This window comes from Rhinatrema bivittatum, chromosome 10 (assembly GCF_901001135.1).
Source record: "Rhinatrema bivittatum chromosome 10, aRhiBiv1.1, whole genome shotgun sequence".
NCBI classification, from domain to species: Eukaryota; Metazoa; Chordata; class Amphibia; order Gymnophiona; family Rhinatrematidae; genus Rhinatrema; species Rhinatrema bivittatum.
The window spans coordinates 110,727,800-110,748,870 of NC_042624.1; the positions used below are offsets into that span (position 1 = coordinate 110,727,800).

Below are 21,071 nucleotides of genomic sequence, written 5' to 3' on the forward strand. Positions count from 1 at the left end.
ACCCACCTTGAATATTAATTTGGGAAATAAATAATATATTAATATGTATAGTCATGCATTCAAAATATAGTATTGATGAAATCGTTATTGCTATTTGTAACATCTTAGCCAAAAAATTATTTAAAAATTGATTAGAAATGCTTCCCTTGAATCTGATTGCTGAGTATTATAGAAATTCAGTGTCGGAATGGATTGCATAATGAATCTAAAATTTGAGGCTTTTTTTTGGGGGGGAGAGAGGAGGTGCAGTTATAGTTTTACATAAGAGCATGAGCTAAATGTGCATTTAGTGAGTCTTCATAGTATGCACATTTTTTTCATGAATATTAATTTGGATATCCTGAAAACCTGACTGACTGTAAGGTCCCCAGGACAGATTTGGGAAGCCCTGGCTAAGATGTGCAGTGCTAGATCAGACCAAAGGTCCATCAAGCATAGAATCCTGTGTCTGACTGGACAATCTGGGTTTCAAATACTCGGCAGATCCGAATGAGTATATATATTTCTTGTTGCTCAGTCCCAGCGATGGCTTTCCCAAGTCTACCCAGGGTTGGTGCTAGTTTTTTTCTGCCCTGTATGGAACCAATTACTACGGTATGCTGCTTTCCCCCCCCCCCCCCCCCCCCCCCCCCCGTTCATTTATTCTCTGTCTCAGGGGCCCATCAAAAAAAAGTCCAATTCCCTTCAGTGATATCAACTTTAAAAATTGACACCCCCACCTGCCCTAGGTGAACCTTATAGCCATACACAACGCGTCCTCTCCCCGCCCCATTCCACACATACAGTCGTTAAGTTATGCATTTATATTTTACATGAAAAATATCAAAGTACAATATTCTGAGGTAAAAATATCACTTACATTATATCACTTACAATATATGTACATGCACTGCTATATTGTCAACCAGAAATCCCTACAAAAAAAGACACTTGGAACCCATATAGTATTAGGCCTGTTGTGATGTGTGTTGGTGGGCTTGACCCTCTGAAAGCCTTAAAATACTAATACACTTCCTATTAGGAGAATGCCTCACCTCAGTCACACACGCAGAACATAAACAGACCCTCACCAAATACAGAATAGAGCAACCATAAAGTAGAAATACAAAGGCGCAGACAAGAACTGTACTGGAAACCGCAAGAAGCCAGACCCTCCATGCAGTGCAACAATGAAGAAAGAGAACCATCAAAATTCCTCAACCATCAAACAATAAAATCAAGAAATAAAAAAATACATAATCATAATACTAAAAACATACTAATAATATTATTTCAAAAAAAGCTGATGAATACAAGAAGGATTTTAAAAGTTCACACTCACCATACCTGGGAACTTTGGGTTTCCAGTCACCCTAAATAGACCTGCAGGTGTCTCCAGCTCTTTTTTTGAATGGGGCACGCACGCGCACACACACACACTGTACAGAAAAGCAGAAAAAACTGTTTTTCTGTAACCCTCCGACTCAATATCATAGCGATATTAAGCTCACTGTCAGTACAGTGCGCTCCACCGGAGCGCACTGTACTCTATCGGCCTGTATGACTGGCTAACAGTACACCTGATTTGTTGAGAGGGCGGGTCTTTCTGATAATATAATAAATGGTTCCTCCTCTTTTAAGCCCAGCTATGGTAGACACCTTGCTGAAGTCCTCCGACAACATGATTGTACGGTGAGTGAAAAAATATTTTGTCCAATTTTTTTAAATCTGCTTAATTTTATGGAATGTCCCGTAATATTGGAAAGGGAAATAACTGTTCCTTAGTTACCTGTTCCATCCCACTCATTATTTAATAAACCTCCACCACATTTTTACTGTTTCTGTTGTAAAGGTTTAACACTAATGTTTGATGTTAGGCAGGGCCGGCGTGACCATTAGGTGGGACTAAGTATGCCTATGGCAGTGTCAGTGGGCAGGGAGTCGAAGTATGTGAGGGCACCATTTTCAATGTGAAAGAAGGGGCGACAGCAATCACAGAACACTCGCTAAGTTTGTGCAATGAGAGCGAGAGAGAAAGAACTGTAAAGAGGGTGACCATAACTCTATATATCTTCTACTGTCAGATGGCACATTTTACTCAGGGTGGGTTGGGGGGGGGGGGTGTTACATTGTTCTGCCTAGGGGCTACAGACCCACATACCAGCCCTGATGTTACCGGTAGGTGTTTTGCTACTCTGGTTGGTGAAAGGTCAGTGTTTTGAAACAATGATCTCACTTCCATGCAGGCAAGCAGAACAAGGAACTGCATTAGAAACATGATTCATTTCGCAATGCAAGCCTCCCTCCTTTGGCTCTACAGCGAAAGAAGGATAGTTCACATTACACTAATTCAGAGGTGGCAAACAAATTGCAGACTTACAGGCTGATGCAATACAGTGTGCTCAGCCAAGCACACTGGTTAACCCATGGTTGGATGCGCATCCACAACCCCTTATGCTATAAAGGGATTAGCGCATCCAACCCCCTGCGAAGCTAATAGAGCTCATCACATGTAAATTCATGTTGATGAGGCTATTAGCTATTCTCCCCATGCAAAAAAAAAAAAAATTAGTGCGCCCGACGCATACATTTTTACCATCAGAAATTAATGCCTACCTGGAGCAGACAATTTTTGAGCAGCCCAAGATGTGTACAGAAAAGCAGAAAATAAAATACTGCTTTTCTGTACTTCCTCAGACTTAATATTGTGCCGGCGATCAGGTTAGGAAAAGGGACGCTCAAAGGGGACCTGTGCACAGGTTAGGAAAACAGATACTCCTAAAATTGAGCACCAATTTACCTAACCCGCCGACAGCCACCTCTCCTGGATGCCCGTTGCTGAGGTGGTGCTAGGGGCGCACAATATCTTCTAGCGCCTCCTTTTTACGGCGGCAGCCGATTTAAATCGGGCGCCTCGGGGCGGTCGATTGGCGCGCGTTGGGAGAGCCGGCGCTCAATCACGAGCGCCCGTTTTACCCCACACCGACCGTTTGCCTGCAAAAGAATTTCGCCACCAGCCTCAGAAGGAAAAGGCAAGTAAAGTTTTGCACGCTGTCAGAAAGGCTTCTATCAATTGGACGGGGGTTCTGGAAGTCTCGAGAAATCACATTTCTGTAGCGGGAAAGGTGCAGTAATGAGAAAAGCACACACAGCAATCTGTGCCGTACAGATTACTAGAGGGGAATCGGGTCTTAAAATAGGCCCCGCCCACATCCGTCAAACGTCACTTCCTTTCTTGTTAGGGGGAAAAAAAAAGTGTGTGAGAGAGAGAGAGAGAGAGAGAGAAGCTACTGCAAGCTCCCTTTCATTTGTTACGGCTGTCGCTCTGCAGAGGCTTTGCCGGAGATCCGGGCTGGAAATGAAGCCTCAACCTCCCCTTTTCCTGCACCTCTGCGGCTTCCTCCTCGCCCTGCTGGTCTGTACAGCTTCGGCCGGCGAAGGACTTGGAAGAGGTACGGAGAAAACACGTTTTCGTTTATATTTGCCTCTCAACTTTCCGGCATCCAGACCTTCGGCCGCGCTAGATCGTATTTAGTGCGCTGAACTGTAGAAGGGGGACGCGACGGTGCCCCCTAAGTATTATGGATCCAAGACGAAGGGATCTCCAGTGGCGGGGGCGGTAAAGGCCATTTCACTTTTCGCTCAGCAAGTGCCTCTTCCTGACCTGCCTGTTAGGGCTCTGCGGTATTCGTAATAAATCAAAATCACACAGAAAGTGCACTTAAAAAAAAGTGAGGAATGTGTTTTCTAGAAGTGGTGCAGGAAGACAGAAGGCAGAAGAAAGCTTAGAAACATGAAAAAGACCATATGGCCCCTCTGCCCAATGAATTTAGCTTTCTAATTCCCATCACTTCCTTACAGATCCCCTGTATTTATCCTATGCTTTCTTAAATTAAGATATATATATTTTTTTTAGTACAGGAATGTATGCATCGCAGCTAATGGCCAGAAACCTCTGAAGCGGGATCTTTACTTTGCCCCATATAAAACTGTATGCCGATAACGTTATCTGAATCTCTTGAATTTTCCATGGACTTGAATCTTCCCCACCACTCTACCAACATTTAAAGTTACATTTCTATCTCTGGGTGTTCTGCTCCATGAGGGGTTTAGGATTTTGCTGCCCCTAGGCACTGTTGGTGCTGTCACCCCGCTCCCCCGGTAAGGTAAGACAAGAGAGCAGAAAGCCTAAGGGGCAGAGCCCCCCACACCCAATTTGCTGCAGCAGCTCAGGGGTGGAGTCTGCATCAAGAATTGGAAAATTCTGGAGCATGGTAGTACACATTTCTATCCTTTATTCAATAGTTCAGCAAGTGTAAAAGTTATCCAGGGAGTTTTATCTGGATATTCAGCTAGACTTAATCTAGACAAGTCTGCTGCTGAATTTACTTGGATAAAGTTAGCTGGCTGACTTTAGGACAGGTGCCCAGCCTGACCCGACTTAGCTGGAAAGTCTCAAATATCAGTGCCGTCTGACTAAAGTATAACTGCACCAGGAACACCTCCAGCTTATGTGCATGCACACAATTTTCTGGACAAAATTTCTCTACTCGGGGGAAGGGGTGGAGGGGGGGGGCAGTATGGAGAAAGGGAGAATTTTAATCTCAAAATATTTTTCTGGCCGATTCCCAAAGTTAGATAGACAAATCTTGTGAATATCGAACTCACTGTAGGTTTCTGACTTTGCTTGTCTCTTGTTTTTATTGATTGAGGGAAAATGATATCGGCACACAGAAGTTCCTCTGCACTCAGGCAGGCCAGTCCCCACAAGTGGATTGTGCACCTCTACCAGCCGACAGAGATGGTGTAAAAGCTGACCTCAGGGACGTATAACCCTGCTCCGACATCTCCTTCTCCAGCATATGGTGGACATGCATTTCCCTTCTGGGGATTGTTTGTGGTACAAAATAATGAGGAAAGAGGAGAAGATGGAAGACTTTAGTACACCGTTTGAGCTCCTGAGGAGACCACCTGTAGGTCCCTCCCTCAGTTGAGCATTTTCAGTCCAGGAGCCTGCCTCGTGGACTTTAAAAAAACAAAAAAAAAAACGGTTGGAGCCAGAGAGATGGCTCCTGCTATCCTCCCGTAGCCGGAGACCAGTTAGTGCTCTCAGCCAGGGAAGGCTGAGTTCAGGTCCGTAAAAAAAAAAAATAAGTGTAAGGAGGTTTTAGTTTTCTTCTTACTGGATCTCCTTCCCTCAGTGCTGGCTGTTTGGTGTCCTTCCTTCTCCTTCCCTCTCACTTCTCTGCTGGGTTTAGTGTAGAGCAGAGGTGGCACAAGTTTGGTGGGTTGAACAGTCCTTGGCTAGGCTGGTAGTCCTCGGGGAGCATGCTGCGCAACGGTGCACAGATGTAAGCATATTTGTGCACGAGTACTTGGGTGCCTATGGCCATGGCCTATATTTGTGCACATTCTTGAGCACAGGGGGTTTTGTGCACATAGGTTATGCGTGTGCAGGCACTTGGGCACGTTGTGTCTGGGCGCATAGTATCAACGCATGCTATCTGAGTGCATACTATTTAGGCGTATACTATCTGGGTGCAGACTACTGTGACCCTTTGGCGGGCACATATGACACTTGTACTCCTGGACATTTATTTATTTATTTATTTATTTATTTATTTATTTATTTAACATTTTTTTTGTATACCATCGCTCAGAGTCCATCGAAACGGCTCACAACAAGTTAAAAATTCGCAAGAAACTAGCATACATTATAAAACCTAAATCTAGCTTACATTATAAAACCGGAAATTAAACTATTAACATAAAATTTACTAAGCTTACTTATAAATGTACCTAAAACATAGCTCCATTCATGTCCTAAAACACTTCAAATTCTATTCCAGTGTATAAAACACATCTAATATTAGTTAAAACAAAAGCTAATATAATTAAATAGATAACATAGCATAAAATTCTAAAATTACAAATACTCAAGAGCCTTCTATTAGGGATTCTGGAATCAACTAATTATAGTGACAGGAAATGTATTTAGGGCTAACACGAATAGGCTTTACTAAAAAACCAAGTCTTAAGCTCACGTTTGAACTTTTTAAAATTTGACTCCAGCCTCAGGGGAGCCGGAAGTGAGTTCCAAATTCCCGGACCAGCCAACAACAACAACGCTCTTTTCCTCACCTGGTTAAGATGTGCCGACTGAACAGCAGGCAGAGTCAGCAAACCCTTATTTGCTGAACGCAAATTTCTCTGCGTGACATGTAATTTTATGGCTGCATTCAGCCAGTCTACCTGGTTAGCGAAGATCAGCTTATGCAGAATACACATAGCTTTGAATTTGATTCGGAAGTCGATCGGCAGCCAGTGTAATTTAATTAAAATAGGTGTAATATGATGGTTTTTCTTTACCCCTGTTAAGATTCTGGCTGCCGTATTCTGCAGTACTTGCAATGGACGGATTGTAGATGCCGGTATTCCCAACAGGAGGGAGTTACAGTAATCTAAACTCCCAAACACAAGTGCCTGCAAAACTGTGCGAAAATCATTTGTTTCTAATAATGGTTTCAGTCTTCTGAGCATTAACAGTTTCGCATAGCCCTCTCTCACCTTTTGTTGAGATGTTTTTTGAATGTAAATTCCGGATAAATTATAAAACCTAAGTCCCTAATTGATTCTGAAAATTGTAAAATGATATTGTCGTGAAGCTGTATCTGGTTTGTCTCTAGAGGAAATCTTTCTCTCAAGTATAATAATCTCAGTTTTTTTCAACGTTGAGTACAAGTCTCAACTGGCCAAGCACCTGTTTAATAGCCTTCATGTATATTGATAAAAGTTTGCATGTATCCTCTACTAAATTTTCTATTGGTAATAAAATTTGAATATTGTCTGCGTACAGAAAATACTTCAATCCAAGACCTGAGAAATTGGCAACATGTAAATGTTGAATAGGGGATTGACAACGCGGAACCCTGTGGGACACCTGTATTTAAATCCATTTTACTGGAACATGTATTATTCACTTGTACTTGAAAAAAACGGTTTGTTAAAGATTCAAACCATTTTAATACTATTCCAGATATTCCCATTTCAGTTAATCTCGCAATTAAAAGTTGATGATTAACGGTATCGAAAGCCACTGATAGATCCAATAAAATCAACAAATACGCTTTCCCATGGTCCATCCCTCTTAATACAGTATCAGAAAGTGATAGTAGCAAGGTCTGTGCTAAAATGGCATCTAAAGCCGAATTGAGAGGGATATAAAATGTCATTGGATTCCAAATGACAATTTAATTGCTTTAGCATTGTCTTTTCAACTAACTTGGCCAAAAAGGAGAGGTTAGATACTGGACGATAATTGTTCAGTACTGAAGAATCAAGTTTGTTTTTTTTAAGAATGGGACGCACTATTGCGCCCTTGAGGTTTGATGGGAGAGTTCCTTCATTTAGACACATATTAATCAATTTTGTAAGAACTGGGACTGTCACCTCTGGAATTAGTTTTAAATCGGATATGCTTATAGAATCTAGTGGGTGGCTTGCTGGGTTAATAGATTTCAACAGAGATTCAATTTCAGTTTCAGAAATCTCATCAAAGCTCTCCGACTGAAGCAGTTCTCTGGTATCAAGAGTTATTGTCTGCTGTGTAATGTTATCAAAATTAGCGAGTAACTGGATTTGGTTGGTATGCGCAGGGGCTGTCTAGCACACTATGCCAGACAGCTATAGCTCCAGGGACATAGAGGTCCCAGAGTATAGCTATCTACGTGGCTTGCTGTATAAGGGCAGTACAGCCATTGCTTTCTCTAAGCTGTGTCAGTGCTGTTTGACAAGGTGATTTTCCTCTTATGGATGTGGCTGACGCTGAGCCATCCCCTCAGGCTAAGGGGAGTGGAGCAGAAGGCAATACAACAAATGAACCCCCTCCTACTTTATTTTCTCTGACGGAGACATCTACGAGAGATGTGGGCCAGTTGGACGGTGTTAAGTTTGGGCCTATGGGCCCCAGTGTAGATCCATCCTCCTTTTCTTGGGTGGACTTTTTTTTTTTTTTTCAAGGGTCTTCAGACCTTTCTGCAGGGACACCCAGTGGAGCTGTGTATCCCTTCTATGTTGAGTTCGCTTACTCAGGGCTCCCACTTTTCAGCCCCTGTGTGCAAGCACCGCAGTGAGGTGGATCCTGGTGATGTTCAGGAGCATGTGAAGGAGAATACGTCAGATGACTCCAACAGGAATTTGGTTTTCTACCCTCTGGAAGAGGGGGAAGTTACTCTGGATTTGGAGCCACATAAGACTCTGTTCCGATTCTTTCACAGAGATGCATTGCCAAGTCTGTCTCAGACTCTGATGCTTGGTGTGGCTGGGGGTGACTCTTCAGGCTTGCCAGAGGACCCTATAATTGGTCATCCTACACAAGGGGTCATGTTTCCCTCCTGGATATGATTCAAGAGTTGATTGACTTTGAATGGAGTGCCCCTGATGTTAACTTCAAAGAAGGGCACGCTTTAGCGGGATTGTACCCCTTGGTCGAAGTTGAAGGAACCGTTGCAATTCCCGAAGGTAGCTATCTTGGTAGGTGCTGTTGCCAAGCGAATCACTGTCCCAAGGTAAGGAGGGACAGTGTAAGGGATGCTCAGAATAGGTGGATTGTGGCTATCCTTAAGCATTTGCTTAAGGATAGCCTTAAGCAAAAGCATTTGCATTTGCAGATTGCTTGTTGCTCTCTAGTAGCTCAAACTGGTTTGCATCACTCTCAAGAGACTCAAGGAGCGGGGTCTTGATGGCAGAGTGGCATAGCACCAGGGGCCACGTTCTTAGCCGATGCGGGCTGTGACTTAGTGCAAACAGCCGCTAGAAAGGTGGGTTCCTTGATAGCGACTAGTCGCCAGATGTGGTTATGAAATTGGTTGGACTTGCAAACAGTTTCTTCCAATCTCGCAAGATTATCCTTTCACGTTTCTCTTTTATTCGCACCCTTACGGAGGAGCCTCTACTCAGTCTCATCCCTTTGGGAAGGTCTCAGTCCTTTCATCCTAGAAAGCCTCATAAGGATGCAAGGCCCAGAACCGGGGCTCTTTGATCTTCACAATGAAGGTGCGGGGACTCAACTACGGAGGTGGGTCCAGATGATCATGGACCAGTGGGTCCTAGAAGTGATAATGGAAAGCTATGCTTTGGGATTCCTCGGGATGTCTTTTATGGGCTTTCCATGCAACTCTCTGCAGAAGAGAGTGGCGGTGGAGACTACCTTCAGGAGGCTGTTGGCTATTGACTGTTTGTTTCCTTTTTCTGTCAGTTGCAAGAAGGAGGTGGGGTCCTTCGACCCATCCTGGATCTTATGGAAGTTAATTGTCTTTGGTGTTTGTTTGACTCATTTCCAGATGGAAACTCTGTGTTCTGTCATATTGGCAGTACAAACAAGGGAGTTTCTCATGTCTTGGATCTGACAGAGGCGTATCTACACATTCACCAGGAACATCAGTGTTTCCTGAGCCTTGCTGTTCTGGGCCGTCGTCATCATGGTCAGCCTCTCCCCTATGGGGTAGCAATTGCTCCTGGGACCTTCTTCGTGGTGGTGGTGTGGCGTCTATGCAAAGAAGACAACCTGGTTTCAGACGCTGGAGTGTTTTGGTTTACGATTCAACACAGAGCTGGCCAGAGTATTTCTGCCAGACAGTCGCATTCAGAAGTTAGTGGCTCAGGTTCAGGCTCTGAGGAGGACTATTAGTCTGGTGGGGTCGTAACTTCAGGTCCTGGGGTCAATGGCAGCCACTTTGGACATTGTCCCATGTACAAGAGTGCTCCTGTGGTCCCGTCAGCACTCATTGCTTTTCTGGTGGCATTCAGTCACAGGAGTGCATGGTGTGATTTCACAGTTCAGTTGCACTGGTGGCTACAGTTGGATCATTTCAGGAAGGGGATTTCCCTGGAGGCACCGGGCTGGTTAGTTCTCATGACAGATGAGTTCTAAGCCTTCTGAGTTTGGGGGCTCACAGTCAGGAGTTGGAGGCGCGAACGGTTCCACTAACATGTTGGTGGTTTTCCAAGTGGCTGGATGCTTTTGTGGTCAAGGTAATGTTGGACGGTGCATCAACAGTGGCCTACATCAGTCATCAAGGCAGCACCAGTAACTTTTCAGCTTATGGTAGCACGCTGGGATCGTCCGTTTCTAGTTTTGCAGGTGTCCTCCGTCAACGCAGAGGTACCACGGTTTTCAAGAATGCAGGATTTATGTTCAGATGTGGCTGTGGGAAAGGATGGTATAGGCCTTCCTATCCATGGCCATTGATAGGTGGGATCGTTCAAAAGATTGCTAGCCAGACGGAAGCCGTACCTCTGGCTCCGGATCCTCTCCAGAGGCAGTAATAGGCCGTTCTGCAGCGGCTGCTCTTCTGGACATATCTGTTGTGTCAGGGATCCATTCCATATGACGATCCGGGTTGCTTTTTTGTCATATAGTTGGCCCTCGAAAGGGCTCAGACGTTGAAGCATGGTTATCCTTTCGCAGTAAATTCCACTTTGCTCGGGGCTAGAGCGGTTTTCTACTTCTCTGGTCTTTGTTACAGTTGGAGAGTTGAGAGGCCTGGTGTGAGGAGTGAAGTTCTCAGGCTCTCAAGGGGAAATTCCTTTAAATTTTGGAATTTCTGCTGGAAGATTTGCTTAAAGTAGCAACTCTCGCTTGTTATAGGGGTGAGTCAATGGAGGGCCATTGTCTTCTCAAGACGTGTTCCGGTTCTTGAGTGGTTCCAACCTTTCTTCCAATGCATGGTTTTTCCTTGCAGCTACTTGTTGTGAAGGCAGTTTTTTCTTGTTACAATCTGTTCAGCACGACTGATTTCCAAGATGCATGATCTTGTTGTGGAATGTTTCAGTGTGTGACTTCTTTTGCCAATAGTGATTTCGGGAGTTTCAGTTGGATCATTTCTTTTTTTTGTCCATGCTGGACAGGGATAGTGCTGTGTGTGATGAAGTACTTGATTTTCTAAATCTGTCAGAAAGTAGGATTGGCTGTTTCTGATCCATGATGGAGGTAAATAGGGGGAACCAGCCACACGGGCACTTGTAGCCAGTTGGAAAAACGGTCATCACAGCCGCCTATGTAGTTACCGAGGTTCCTTTCTCTAAGCGAGAAAGGAATCCATTAGAACTCAGGCTGTATTGTAGGCGGATCCTTGATTATTGTCTCTGGCTGAGTTTTCCTGAGCAAGCAATGTGGTCTTCCTTGCATACCTTCCCAAGCATTACTGCTTGGACGTTTGGGCTCTGAAGGGTGCAGCCTTCATGCATGCAGTGGTAACCAGACCACGGGCAGCATCCCGCCCTGTTCAGAAGAAGCTTTGATACATCCCACTTGTGGGGATTGTCCTGCCTGAGTGCAAAGGAAGGAGAAATTACTACTTACCTGATGATTTCCTTTCCTTTAATGAAGGCAGCCAATCCCTGACCCGCCCTCAGCTGCTGCTTTTTGCCTTTGGTTTACCCTTTAGGTGCAGACATTGCAGAGCATTGTTCCTGCTATTCGTTGGAGGACTGATAAGTGCTTTATCCTGTCCCTCAATGTAGTGAATGTTAATTCTTTTGTCTAAGCTTAATGTTCCCTATTGGTTGAAAGCATGAGTGGTTGATTGTTAATAATCATGTTCAATTATAACCAGTTTGTCCACAGTTTAGATTTTCCAGAGAATACTGGTGGGTTGATGGGGCAGGGCTGTATATCTGTGACATCAGCTTTTACTCTGTCTCCATCTGCTGGTAGAGGTGCACAACGCCTGGTGGGGATTGGCCTGCCTTCATTAGAAGAAAGGAAATTATAAGGAAAATAGTAATTTCTCCATCTTGGGGATGGGAGAGAGGACCAGGTATCAGGAGGATGGAAGATGGGGGAAGACTGAGGAAGAGAGGGGAGGATAAGGGGAGAATCAGGAATCTGGGAGGGGGTGTAGGAGGGAAAGGAAGGAGGCTCAGAGGAGGGTGGATCTGGGATCATGGAAAATTGAAGAGTTGGGCAATCCCTGGGAAACACCTCTTCTCACTGCAGGTAACACCACACATAGAATGGGCGGTTTTGAAAGGTCCTATAACGCATGGAAATGGCTTTTAATGTCAACCTCTCTATTTCTCTGTGCTTCAAGGTTACTCGGCACTAGTCAAATACTACCCACTGCTACTCCTTGTCCTGCCTCTAGTTTGGATGCTTTTGTTCACAGAGATCAAGCATCCACCCTAGAGGTGGCTGTTTCTAAAACATGTTGGGCTTGGAAAGCAGGTTGCCACGCCCCCATTTGGCTTTCGTGTCCACGCGCATTGCTGAAGTGCTTCAGTTCCAGGAAACGCGCCCTCCGCTTTGTCTTGCAGGTTTTGGAGATCACATTCACTGGAGGACCCTGGAGGATGGCAAGCAGGAGGCGGCTGCCAGGTATTTCACCCAGCAGCAGGGAAGGGGGCATGAGGTAGTCTCCTTTCCTGGCTCGAGTTCTCTCATCCTGTCCTTGTTACAAGTCAGCGAGGAGCTGCGGGACCCCCCTGGGACTGGGCTGAAACCACTATCTTATTTCACACAGGCCACCTGAGCTGGGATTTGAGCCAGTGACCATTCCCCTGAGCCATCCAGTCTCCTCTGCCTGTGTTTTAGAAAGTGCTTAATAGTTAACAAAGGCTATGGGAGAGAGAAATTAACTTTCAGCCTCCTTATCCAGGTCACCGTTGACGGCAGTTAGGAGAGCTGGTCTGGTCTCTTCTGGATGTTTGACATTGCAGTTGGTTAAATCTGTGCTCAGAGTATGCCACTTCAGCACCCTGCAGGGCCAGGAAGGAACTGGTATGAAGAGTGAGCTATTGTCTCCCCCTAGGGAGAGATCCCATAAGGCCATGGCTGTGATGGAGTTATGGTTTACTGGTGGGGGGGTATGGCATTGTTTATGATGGGTGCCAGCTGCAGAGAGCGGACAGATGGAGCTGAGATTGTTTTAACTTACTGTAAGATTAATCCTCTATACCCGGAGGCTTCGTTTCATCTCTTATTGTAAGGAGAATCCTTTTGTCCTGTGGCTACCGGACAAACCAGGCGACCAGCTGGTCGCCTGGTTTGTCCGGTAGCCACAGGACATCTTCTCAAAACCAGGCGACCAGCTGGTCGCCTGGTTTTGAGAAGATGGACTTCATTCTTGTCGTCGTCCCCTCATCATAGTTTAGAGATGGGACCCAATCAGGGGCCTCCAAGTTAATGCTCTACACTGCCAGATAGGCCGTGGGCAGACGGGTCTGTATGGAAGCAGTAAGGTGTTCCTGCCCTCCATGAGTCTTAATTCAGGGTCATAGTTTGGCTAAATGTGAGCATACGACACCCCCCCCCCCCCCCACACACACACACTTCTGTTCCTCTGAAAGCTGAGTATCACCACGGAGGTGATGCAGAGAAGCTACATGTCAATCCGACTTTATTGTGGCCCCTCAGGATGAGGGGACTCCCAGTTGTTTCTTCTTGACTGGGGGGGCCACCTTTGGCAGTCCCTGCTGCTGAATCCACCCTAGCTTTAAATAGAGCTCTGCACTGCCAGGGGAAGATCTTGCATCACCTTTTTCTTGTTCAGGCTCCTGCTTCTCTGATGACTAGAGCTAGGAGTGCTGCTGAAGTAGCGCTCACGGACTCTGGGGGAGGGGTGAGCCTAGCACTGCTCTTTCAGCGGACGTTCGTTGGACTTACCAATGAGCAGAGCCTTCAGTTTCCTGTGGCAATTACGTGGCAAATTCACATAATATTGCAGAAAGATTCAGACCTCTGATTATGCTGCTGAGAGCCCTACAGGCCCACAACAATGCAAAAAGAGGACGGTTTTATTGAAAATCAGCCCCACAGTGTTAGTTTTTAAACAATGCAAACAAAAAATGTACCAAGTACAAAAATCAGTTTACCGCTTTAAGTCATACAAGTTACAAACATTTCACTGTGAAATGTCACTTTGGAATTTGAAATGGTGCAGCCATCCTTTTTCTGTTTTCTTGAGAAAGTCCTCGTCATCCTTCTGAGTACACGAGCTTATGTATGTTAAATATGCCCGCAGTATCAGCAGTTTGTCCTCTGTAATGTGCGCATACATTGGGCATAAGGTAACAGAGACAAAAGGGGGTTGAATTAACACAAGTTTGCTAATTGAAATTAATGCCCCCATGCCAGCAGTGGGACACCAGCAGTTGTAGACTTCCAAAAAGCACATCCAAGTCTTCGTAGCTTGTGTATGGTTAGCCACGTATGCGGATGCAAGAACCTTTTGCATAAAGATAACATTTTCTGAAGGGGACATCATTCCATGCAGGAATTATACCTAACGTTCTCTTTGGTTTGATTTAAGAGATCTTTGAGAGATCAAACATTCTGACTGCTTTCTCTGTCCGCTCCAACTTCAGCTCCTCCCCTTCTGGACAGGAGGAAATGGGGGAGGACAACTAGAGGAGGGGGCTGAATTAGGGAGCAGAGCGACTCTTCTCTCATCTGCTCTAGCCTCAGCCTCACCACCTCCACTCCTGCTCCCTGCAGGCTGTTTGTGAGGGGAGGGGCTGGAGCATGAGCAGAGAGAGAGCTGAGGCTGAAGGCAGACACCCTGTAGCTTTCTTCAAATGATTGAATTAAAAAAAAAAAAAAAAAAAAAAAAAGCAAACAAACTAGAACATTTCAGGAAAAGAGACAGGGAAGGGGGAAATGGAAGAGTCAGAAAATCAGATTTTGCAAACTTTCAGGCCGATGCAAAGAAAACAGCGCGGAATGCGGGCGCTGAAAAGTCAGCGTCCGCTTTCTTAATGTGCGCATGGTGCCCGCAAGATGGGCGCCATGCTATAGGCAAATTGCGGGGTCACGCTAACAAGGAGGCGCTAGGTTTCGCTTACGCGACCTTAGTGCCTCCTTGTTAACACGACCTCGCCGTGGCTGCCGATAAATTGGCATCTGTTTTCATAACTGGCCGTCTGCCAGTAATGAAAACAGACACTGAGTTTACTGGCATCGGTTTTCATAACTCGGCGGTCTGCTGAGGTATTTTTAAGTGTGTGTAAAAAAAAAAAAAAAAAAGTACAGAAAAGCAGGGGTTTTTTTCTGCTTTTCTGTACGTTTTACGTGCACTCCAGGCAGGAGTTAATATCTGAGAGCTAAATGTGCATCTGAGACGCACACTTTTTTTTTTTTTTTTTTTAATGTGGAGTGAATGAGTAATAGCCTCATTCACGTGCATTTGCATGTGATGAGCGCTCTCGCATTCACTCCGCGTCGGACGTGCGTTAAATAGGCGCTAATCCTCCTATTGTATTAGGGGGTGGACTAGCGCCTATTTAACCCGCGTCAGAGTGCGGGTTATACAGTGCGCTCGGCTCCTTTATCGCAGCTGCATTTGTTTCCTAGTGGCAGACGTGTGGATAATCTCCCGGCCCGTGGCATAGAAAAAGAAATGAGAAAAGTTCTGTGGGTGCAAACGAGGCTGCTCGGGCCGGCACTGTCAACCTGGACTTTCCCCTCAGCTTCGCCGCCGTAGGTGCCAAGCTCTGCATTAGGCAAAATTCCTCTACTGTGTTCAGGGAAGGGTAATTTCAGTTCAGTTTAGCGCTCCTGATTAATTTGATAAGTTGGGTGCCAAGTTGTCTGCCACTCCTCCATGTCCTGGGGCAAGTTCCTTGATCCGTGTCGCCTCTCCTGGGATTTGTCCCAACTCGCTTTAGTGAATCGTTCCCGTGCCAACGAGTTCTGGTAACTGCATTTAGTCCTGGAGAGAAATGGATGGTAAGAATTACCTGCCTCTTTCTTAATTGTTCTCTTATAAGAATAAATCCTTCCAGGAAGGGAGCTTTTGAACACTAGTCCCTTGTTACCTGTGAGCGTAGAGCTCTGCCCAGATTATGAATGATAGCGATTCTTCACCGCTGATGTGATGACACAGCTCTGTGCTTTGACTGCTGTCTGTGAGTGCTGATAATAATCTCCTCTTTGTGGTTTTTTTTTTTTTGTTTGAAATGTTCTAGCGGTTTGCCTGTCATGCTCGTCATCCACAAGAGCTGGTGCGGAGCTTGCAAAGGTACGTGCCCTGGTTGGCCCTGCGCCGACGTGTAAACGACCTGTCGTTCCATTTCCGTGGGAAGTGTGCATGCACTTGCGCTGTTCTGTCCAATAATGCATGAACGGAGAGTCAGGGAAGACGATGAGGTGTTCGTAAACCCTCGGCATAGCCTAAACCAAGACATATTGTACATTCTGTAAATAGGCTATATGCCACAATCTATAATCACATTTATTTATATTCAACTGTTACAATGTTTCTTATGTTATTTATCTTATTATTATATTTAATTTAATTTAATCGTTATCTTGTTACAATGTAAAATAGGGCAGTTCTCGCCCTATTCAACCTGTTATCTGGAAACCGATGTGATATCTCGATCGAATGTCGGTATACAAAATAAATAAATAAATAAATAAAATAAATAAACTGGGAGTCGGCGCAGGCCGAGCCAGTTAAGGGTGTGCCTCCCCGCTCTGGATTTGTGAGGCTCGCGCCCTCATGCTCGCCCGGTGACTGAGCTTTCTTCTGCTTCTGGCGACCTCCTGGCGTCGAGCTAATTGTCACCTGGCCTTGGCGTGTGCAGTGCTGAAAACTGATGATTAAAAGGCAGGCGAACACGTCAAAAGTCCTAGGGCAGACGTGATTCACAGCTTTTCCCAAAGGCAGGCAGGTTCCTCCCGGACTTGGGCTGAGGCTCAGCTTTGATGCTGGTTCCGCGATCAGAAACTCAGCTCAGGGAACTGGCGCATGCAACTGTGATGTTGCGAATGACGTCACAGGTTGCTTTTTTTTTTTTTAAACAAATGGTGATTTCGTTGGGTTGCAGTGGGCTTCCAGTTGAGAGATGTGGGCCCGGTGATGCACTTTTATTCAAATTCTTGAAATGACAGCAAGGTTTTCAAGCCTCCAGAGAGGGGAGGTAACCTGCAACACTTACTGTAATCCCCCGAGGGTAAGATTTTACGATCGACGGAACATAAGGGTTTGTAAATAAAGTAAACACATTAAAAGCTTTTGCAAGCATCTTCAGGTTACCAGAGAAAGGTTAAATCACTCTTGTGCCTTGATGAATAAATTGAAATGAGTCCATCTGCAATGCAGCCAAATCTGGACTGGCTTGACCTGTTTGGTGACCTGGAGCATTTTGGTAACGCCTCCTCTTAATCTCCGATCAGAGTTCACCTATTTTTCTTTTAATAATAATCATCTTCCTAGCGTGTAGCCAGATGGACTCAGGACCAATGGGTATAGTGTCCTCCTGATAGCAGATGGGAGACAGAGTCAGATTTCAAAGCCGATGTCGGCCTACATATACCTGTGCAGGAAGCTTAGCTCTTTAGTATTTCTCCATCTCCTAAAGCAGATCGGGACACTTCCACACACTAGAATAGTGTTAGCAATTTTAAAACAAAGAAGAAAGAAAATTTACCTCAAGAAGACGAGCCCCGCTCTCCTGCGGTGATACCTCCCCCAGTCAAGAATTTCTGAGGTGATTTTCAAGATCCCTCCGAGGCAAGCCTCAGTCCAGTAGCTGGCTCCCGGCGTGGACTTAGCCCCCAGGGTGGCTGAGAGGCAGCGCGTGTTGAATCGAGCGCGGCGGTGAAGGTAATTCCCTCTCCCCCCCCCCCCCCCCCCCCCCCCCCCTGCAACCGGAGACCTCCCGGCACAAGACCAGGAAATGCCAAGACCAGGTAAGGTAGAAAACCTCTTCTAAGTCTCCGGTCTCCGAGGCTCGATTAGCCGCACAGATCGTCCCTTCCGGTGTCTGTAAAATCAGGTTGAGCAGCTCCGTCTGGGCTAGACACCAATCCGGTGCAAGGGTCCACACACGTGGAGACACCGGTGGGGGGGGTCGCCATCTTTTCCGTGTGGTTGCCGGCGCCATTTCTCCCCCCCCCCCCTTGATTGCCGTATTGCCCGCTCAACTGAACCCTGCTCACGATCATAAAATAAATAAGTACAGCACAATTAACGCACCTATTTGACATTTGAAATGGTAACATATACAAGTGATATGGGAAAATGTATGTTCCCTGTACGTACCCGGATCAGTCCAGACACCTGGGTTGTGACTCCGCACCAGCAGATGGAGACAGAGCAAAACTTGTCAGGCTTCCCCACATATAGTAAGGTGCCACTCACAGCCCCTCAGTCTTACTCTGTCTCCAGCAGATGGGGCAGGGTCACTCACAGCCTCTGTGATCCCTGGGTGTTGGTAGTCAGGGGTTTTTATTTTAGTTGTTTATGTTACCATTTTAAATGTCAATTAGGTGCGTTAATTGTGCTGTACTTATTATTTATTTTATTTGTTTTGTATGTTGTAGCCCCTGACGCAGCCCTACCATTAGAGGGCGAAACTCTGCCAGAGTCGGGCTTTTTAAAAGAAACTCAATTTTATAATAAAGAATCCAAAGATTGGACATTTTGGCTTCTCATTTCCAACTTGTTGCCTCCATACCGAACCTTGCTGCGATTCTTCTCCAAAGACGAGTTACCAGCTCTCGTGTGTCTGACCCTGAAGACGCTGGCCATTCCAGGCACGGATACCACAGCGGAACCAAAGACTAACCCCGTTTTGGTGTCCCTTTGTCAGGCCTCATGCTATTTTCCAATGCTGCAGGCCGTACAACAACTGATTGACCTGGAATGGAAGGCCCCGGAGGCCAGCTTCAAAGGAGGACGGGCCTTAGAAGCCCTATACCCCATGGAACCCACGGCCAAGGAACTCCTACGGTTCCCAAAAGTGGACGCCATGGTCTGCGCAATCTCTAAGCACACAACCATCCCCGTCGAAGGAGAAGTGGTACGCAAGGATGCCCAGGACGGACGTCAGGAAGCCATCCTTAAACAGTCCTTTAGATGTAGCAGCAAATTGCTTCCTGCTGCGCCGTAGTAGCATGTGCCTGCTTGCTTCTCTCCAGAGACGCAACCACGTCCGGTGAAACACTAGAACCGGCGATATCCTTCTTCACGGATGCGACCTCAGACCTAGTGCGCACCTCAGCCAGGGGTGTCTCCTCCATAGTGGCAGCCAGAAGACAACTATGGTTCCGAAATTGGTCAGCCGACGCGACCTCCAAAGTGAACCTCACAAGAATGCCCTTTAAAGGATCCCTCTTGTTCGGAAGCGAACTGGAGAAGTTAACTGACAAATGGGGCGAATCTCCAGTACCTCGTCTACCGGAGGACAGGAACAAAAGAAACCAGCGCTCCTCCTCTGCCCCGAAGAACCAAGGGCAGAGGAGCCCAGCGCTTCAGACCATACAAGAACACATACTACCAGGCAGGGCCCAGTCCTTTCGGAACAGACACAACAAGAGGGGAACAGGCTCTGGCCACACCCCACAATGAGAATCAGCAGACCCATCCACAGGAAGAAGTCTCATAGGGGGCAGATTTACTCTATTCTACCAAAGATGGGTCGAGATAACGTCGGACAAATTTTTTTATTTTATTTATTTAGATTTATATTCCGCTTTTCACACTATTTTTTCAGCGCTTCAATGTGGATTACATTCAGGTAATGTAGGTATTTCTTAGCTAGACTTCTTAGCGGGAACTTCCTTCAGACCAACTGTCTGTCACTACGGCTCCTGACCCTGAAGACTGCATTCTTAGTGGTAATATATTCAGCCCGTCGCATCTCCGCGCTTCAAGCGCTATCCTTTCGGGAACCATTCCTCAGGTTCACACCGGGATCCATACAGCTATGCACTGTCCCCTCCTTTCTACCGAAAAGTGGTTTCTCGGTTTCATCTAAACCCAAACCATCTCTCTGCCATCTCCAGACGAACACAAGGATTCGGAAGACTCACACCGTCTTCGCCATCTAAACGTCGGCAGACACCTAGTCCGATACCTGGAAAGATCAGAATCTGTGCGAAAGACGGACCACCTATTCGTCCTTCACAGCGGGAAGAAACAGGGGGAAGCGACCTCGCGGGCAACCATAGCCCACTGGATCAAAAAAGTAATCAAGGTGGCCTACGTAGAGGCAGGGAAGCCTCCACCTCTTCAAGTCAAGGCCCATTCTGCAAGGGCCCAGGCTGTGTGCCCTGGGCAGAAACCAAGATGCTGTCGCCTGCCGAGATCTGTTGGGCGGCGATGTGGTCCTCCATACACACCTTCTCCAGGTTCTACCGCCTGGATGTCCAGGCCCGGGAGGACACAACCTTTGCAAGGGCAGTACTAAGTGGGTCACGGGCAGCCTCCCGCCCTGTTCGGGAGTAGCTTTTGTACATCCCATTGGTCCTGAGTCCATCTGGCTACACGCTAGGAAATGGAGAAATTACTTACCTGATAATTTCGTTTTCCTTAGTGTAGACAGATGGACTCAGCATCCCGCCCACGGCTGCCCCGGAATCCGGAAAACTCGGGTGACAAACACACCGAGAAGAAGACCAGCACGGGTAAGCCAGGTATTACCCCTAGTTCAAGCCACCCTAGTTGCCAGGCGTCGGCATTATTCGGAAGAGTGCACTGGCGGTCTCCAATTTGGAAATTACTTGAACCTGTCCTAGTTAATCAAATTATTAGAGAACACATATATCCACAGTTGCTTTTTGAGGAGCATACTGACGAGCTAAGCTTCCTACACGGGTATATGTAGAGTGACGTCAGCTTTGAAATCTGACTTCGTCTCCCATCTGCTATCAGGAGTACACTATACCCATTAGTCCCAAGTCCATCTGTCTACACTAAGGAAAACGAAATTATCAGGTAAATAATTTCTCCAATGTTTTATTTACTTCATGTCTTATCACATGGGGCACGCCAACTGTGTTACGGCACACATAATTACAAACAATATAATTGCTTTCTTTTTATAATGGACACTTACTGCCTACTTCGCCTAGTGCTATGGGGCAGCTTGCACTCTCTGTAGCATATGACATATCATTGTGGTGATCGTTACCGCTGTCCCAGATCACCTGCCAGTCAGCTCTTGGGCACAGGGGGCTCACTGGGAGCATTATGGCCTAGGATTGGCCTCATGACCTCCCTTTAGTAAACAGGAAAACCCTAACTGTGATGTTCTTAGGTCAGCACCAGGCCTAGATTTAGGCACAGGCACTGCCTAGGGTGCCAAAT

General features: G+C 46.2%; 1 protein-coding gene across 1 annotated transcript in view; it reads left to right on the forward strand.

Annotated features, from left to right (window-relative positions):
- The first annotated feature begins 3,201 nt into the window (after positions 1–3,201).
- Positions 3,202–21,071, forward strand: part of TXNDC12 (thioredoxin domain containing 12) — a 28,314-nt gene continuing 10,444 nt past the window's right edge. Inside the window, exons 1-3 of the mRNA XM_029618984.1 lie at positions 3,202–3,431; positions 12,295–12,355; positions 15,943–15,995. Of these exons, the coding sequence (XP_029474844.1) occupies positions 3,338–3,431; positions 12,295–12,355; positions 15,943–15,995 (208 nt within the window). The 5' untranslated portion in view covers positions 3,202–3,337. The remainder of the gene's footprint in view (positions 3,432–12,294; positions 12,356–15,942; positions 15,996–21,071) is intronic.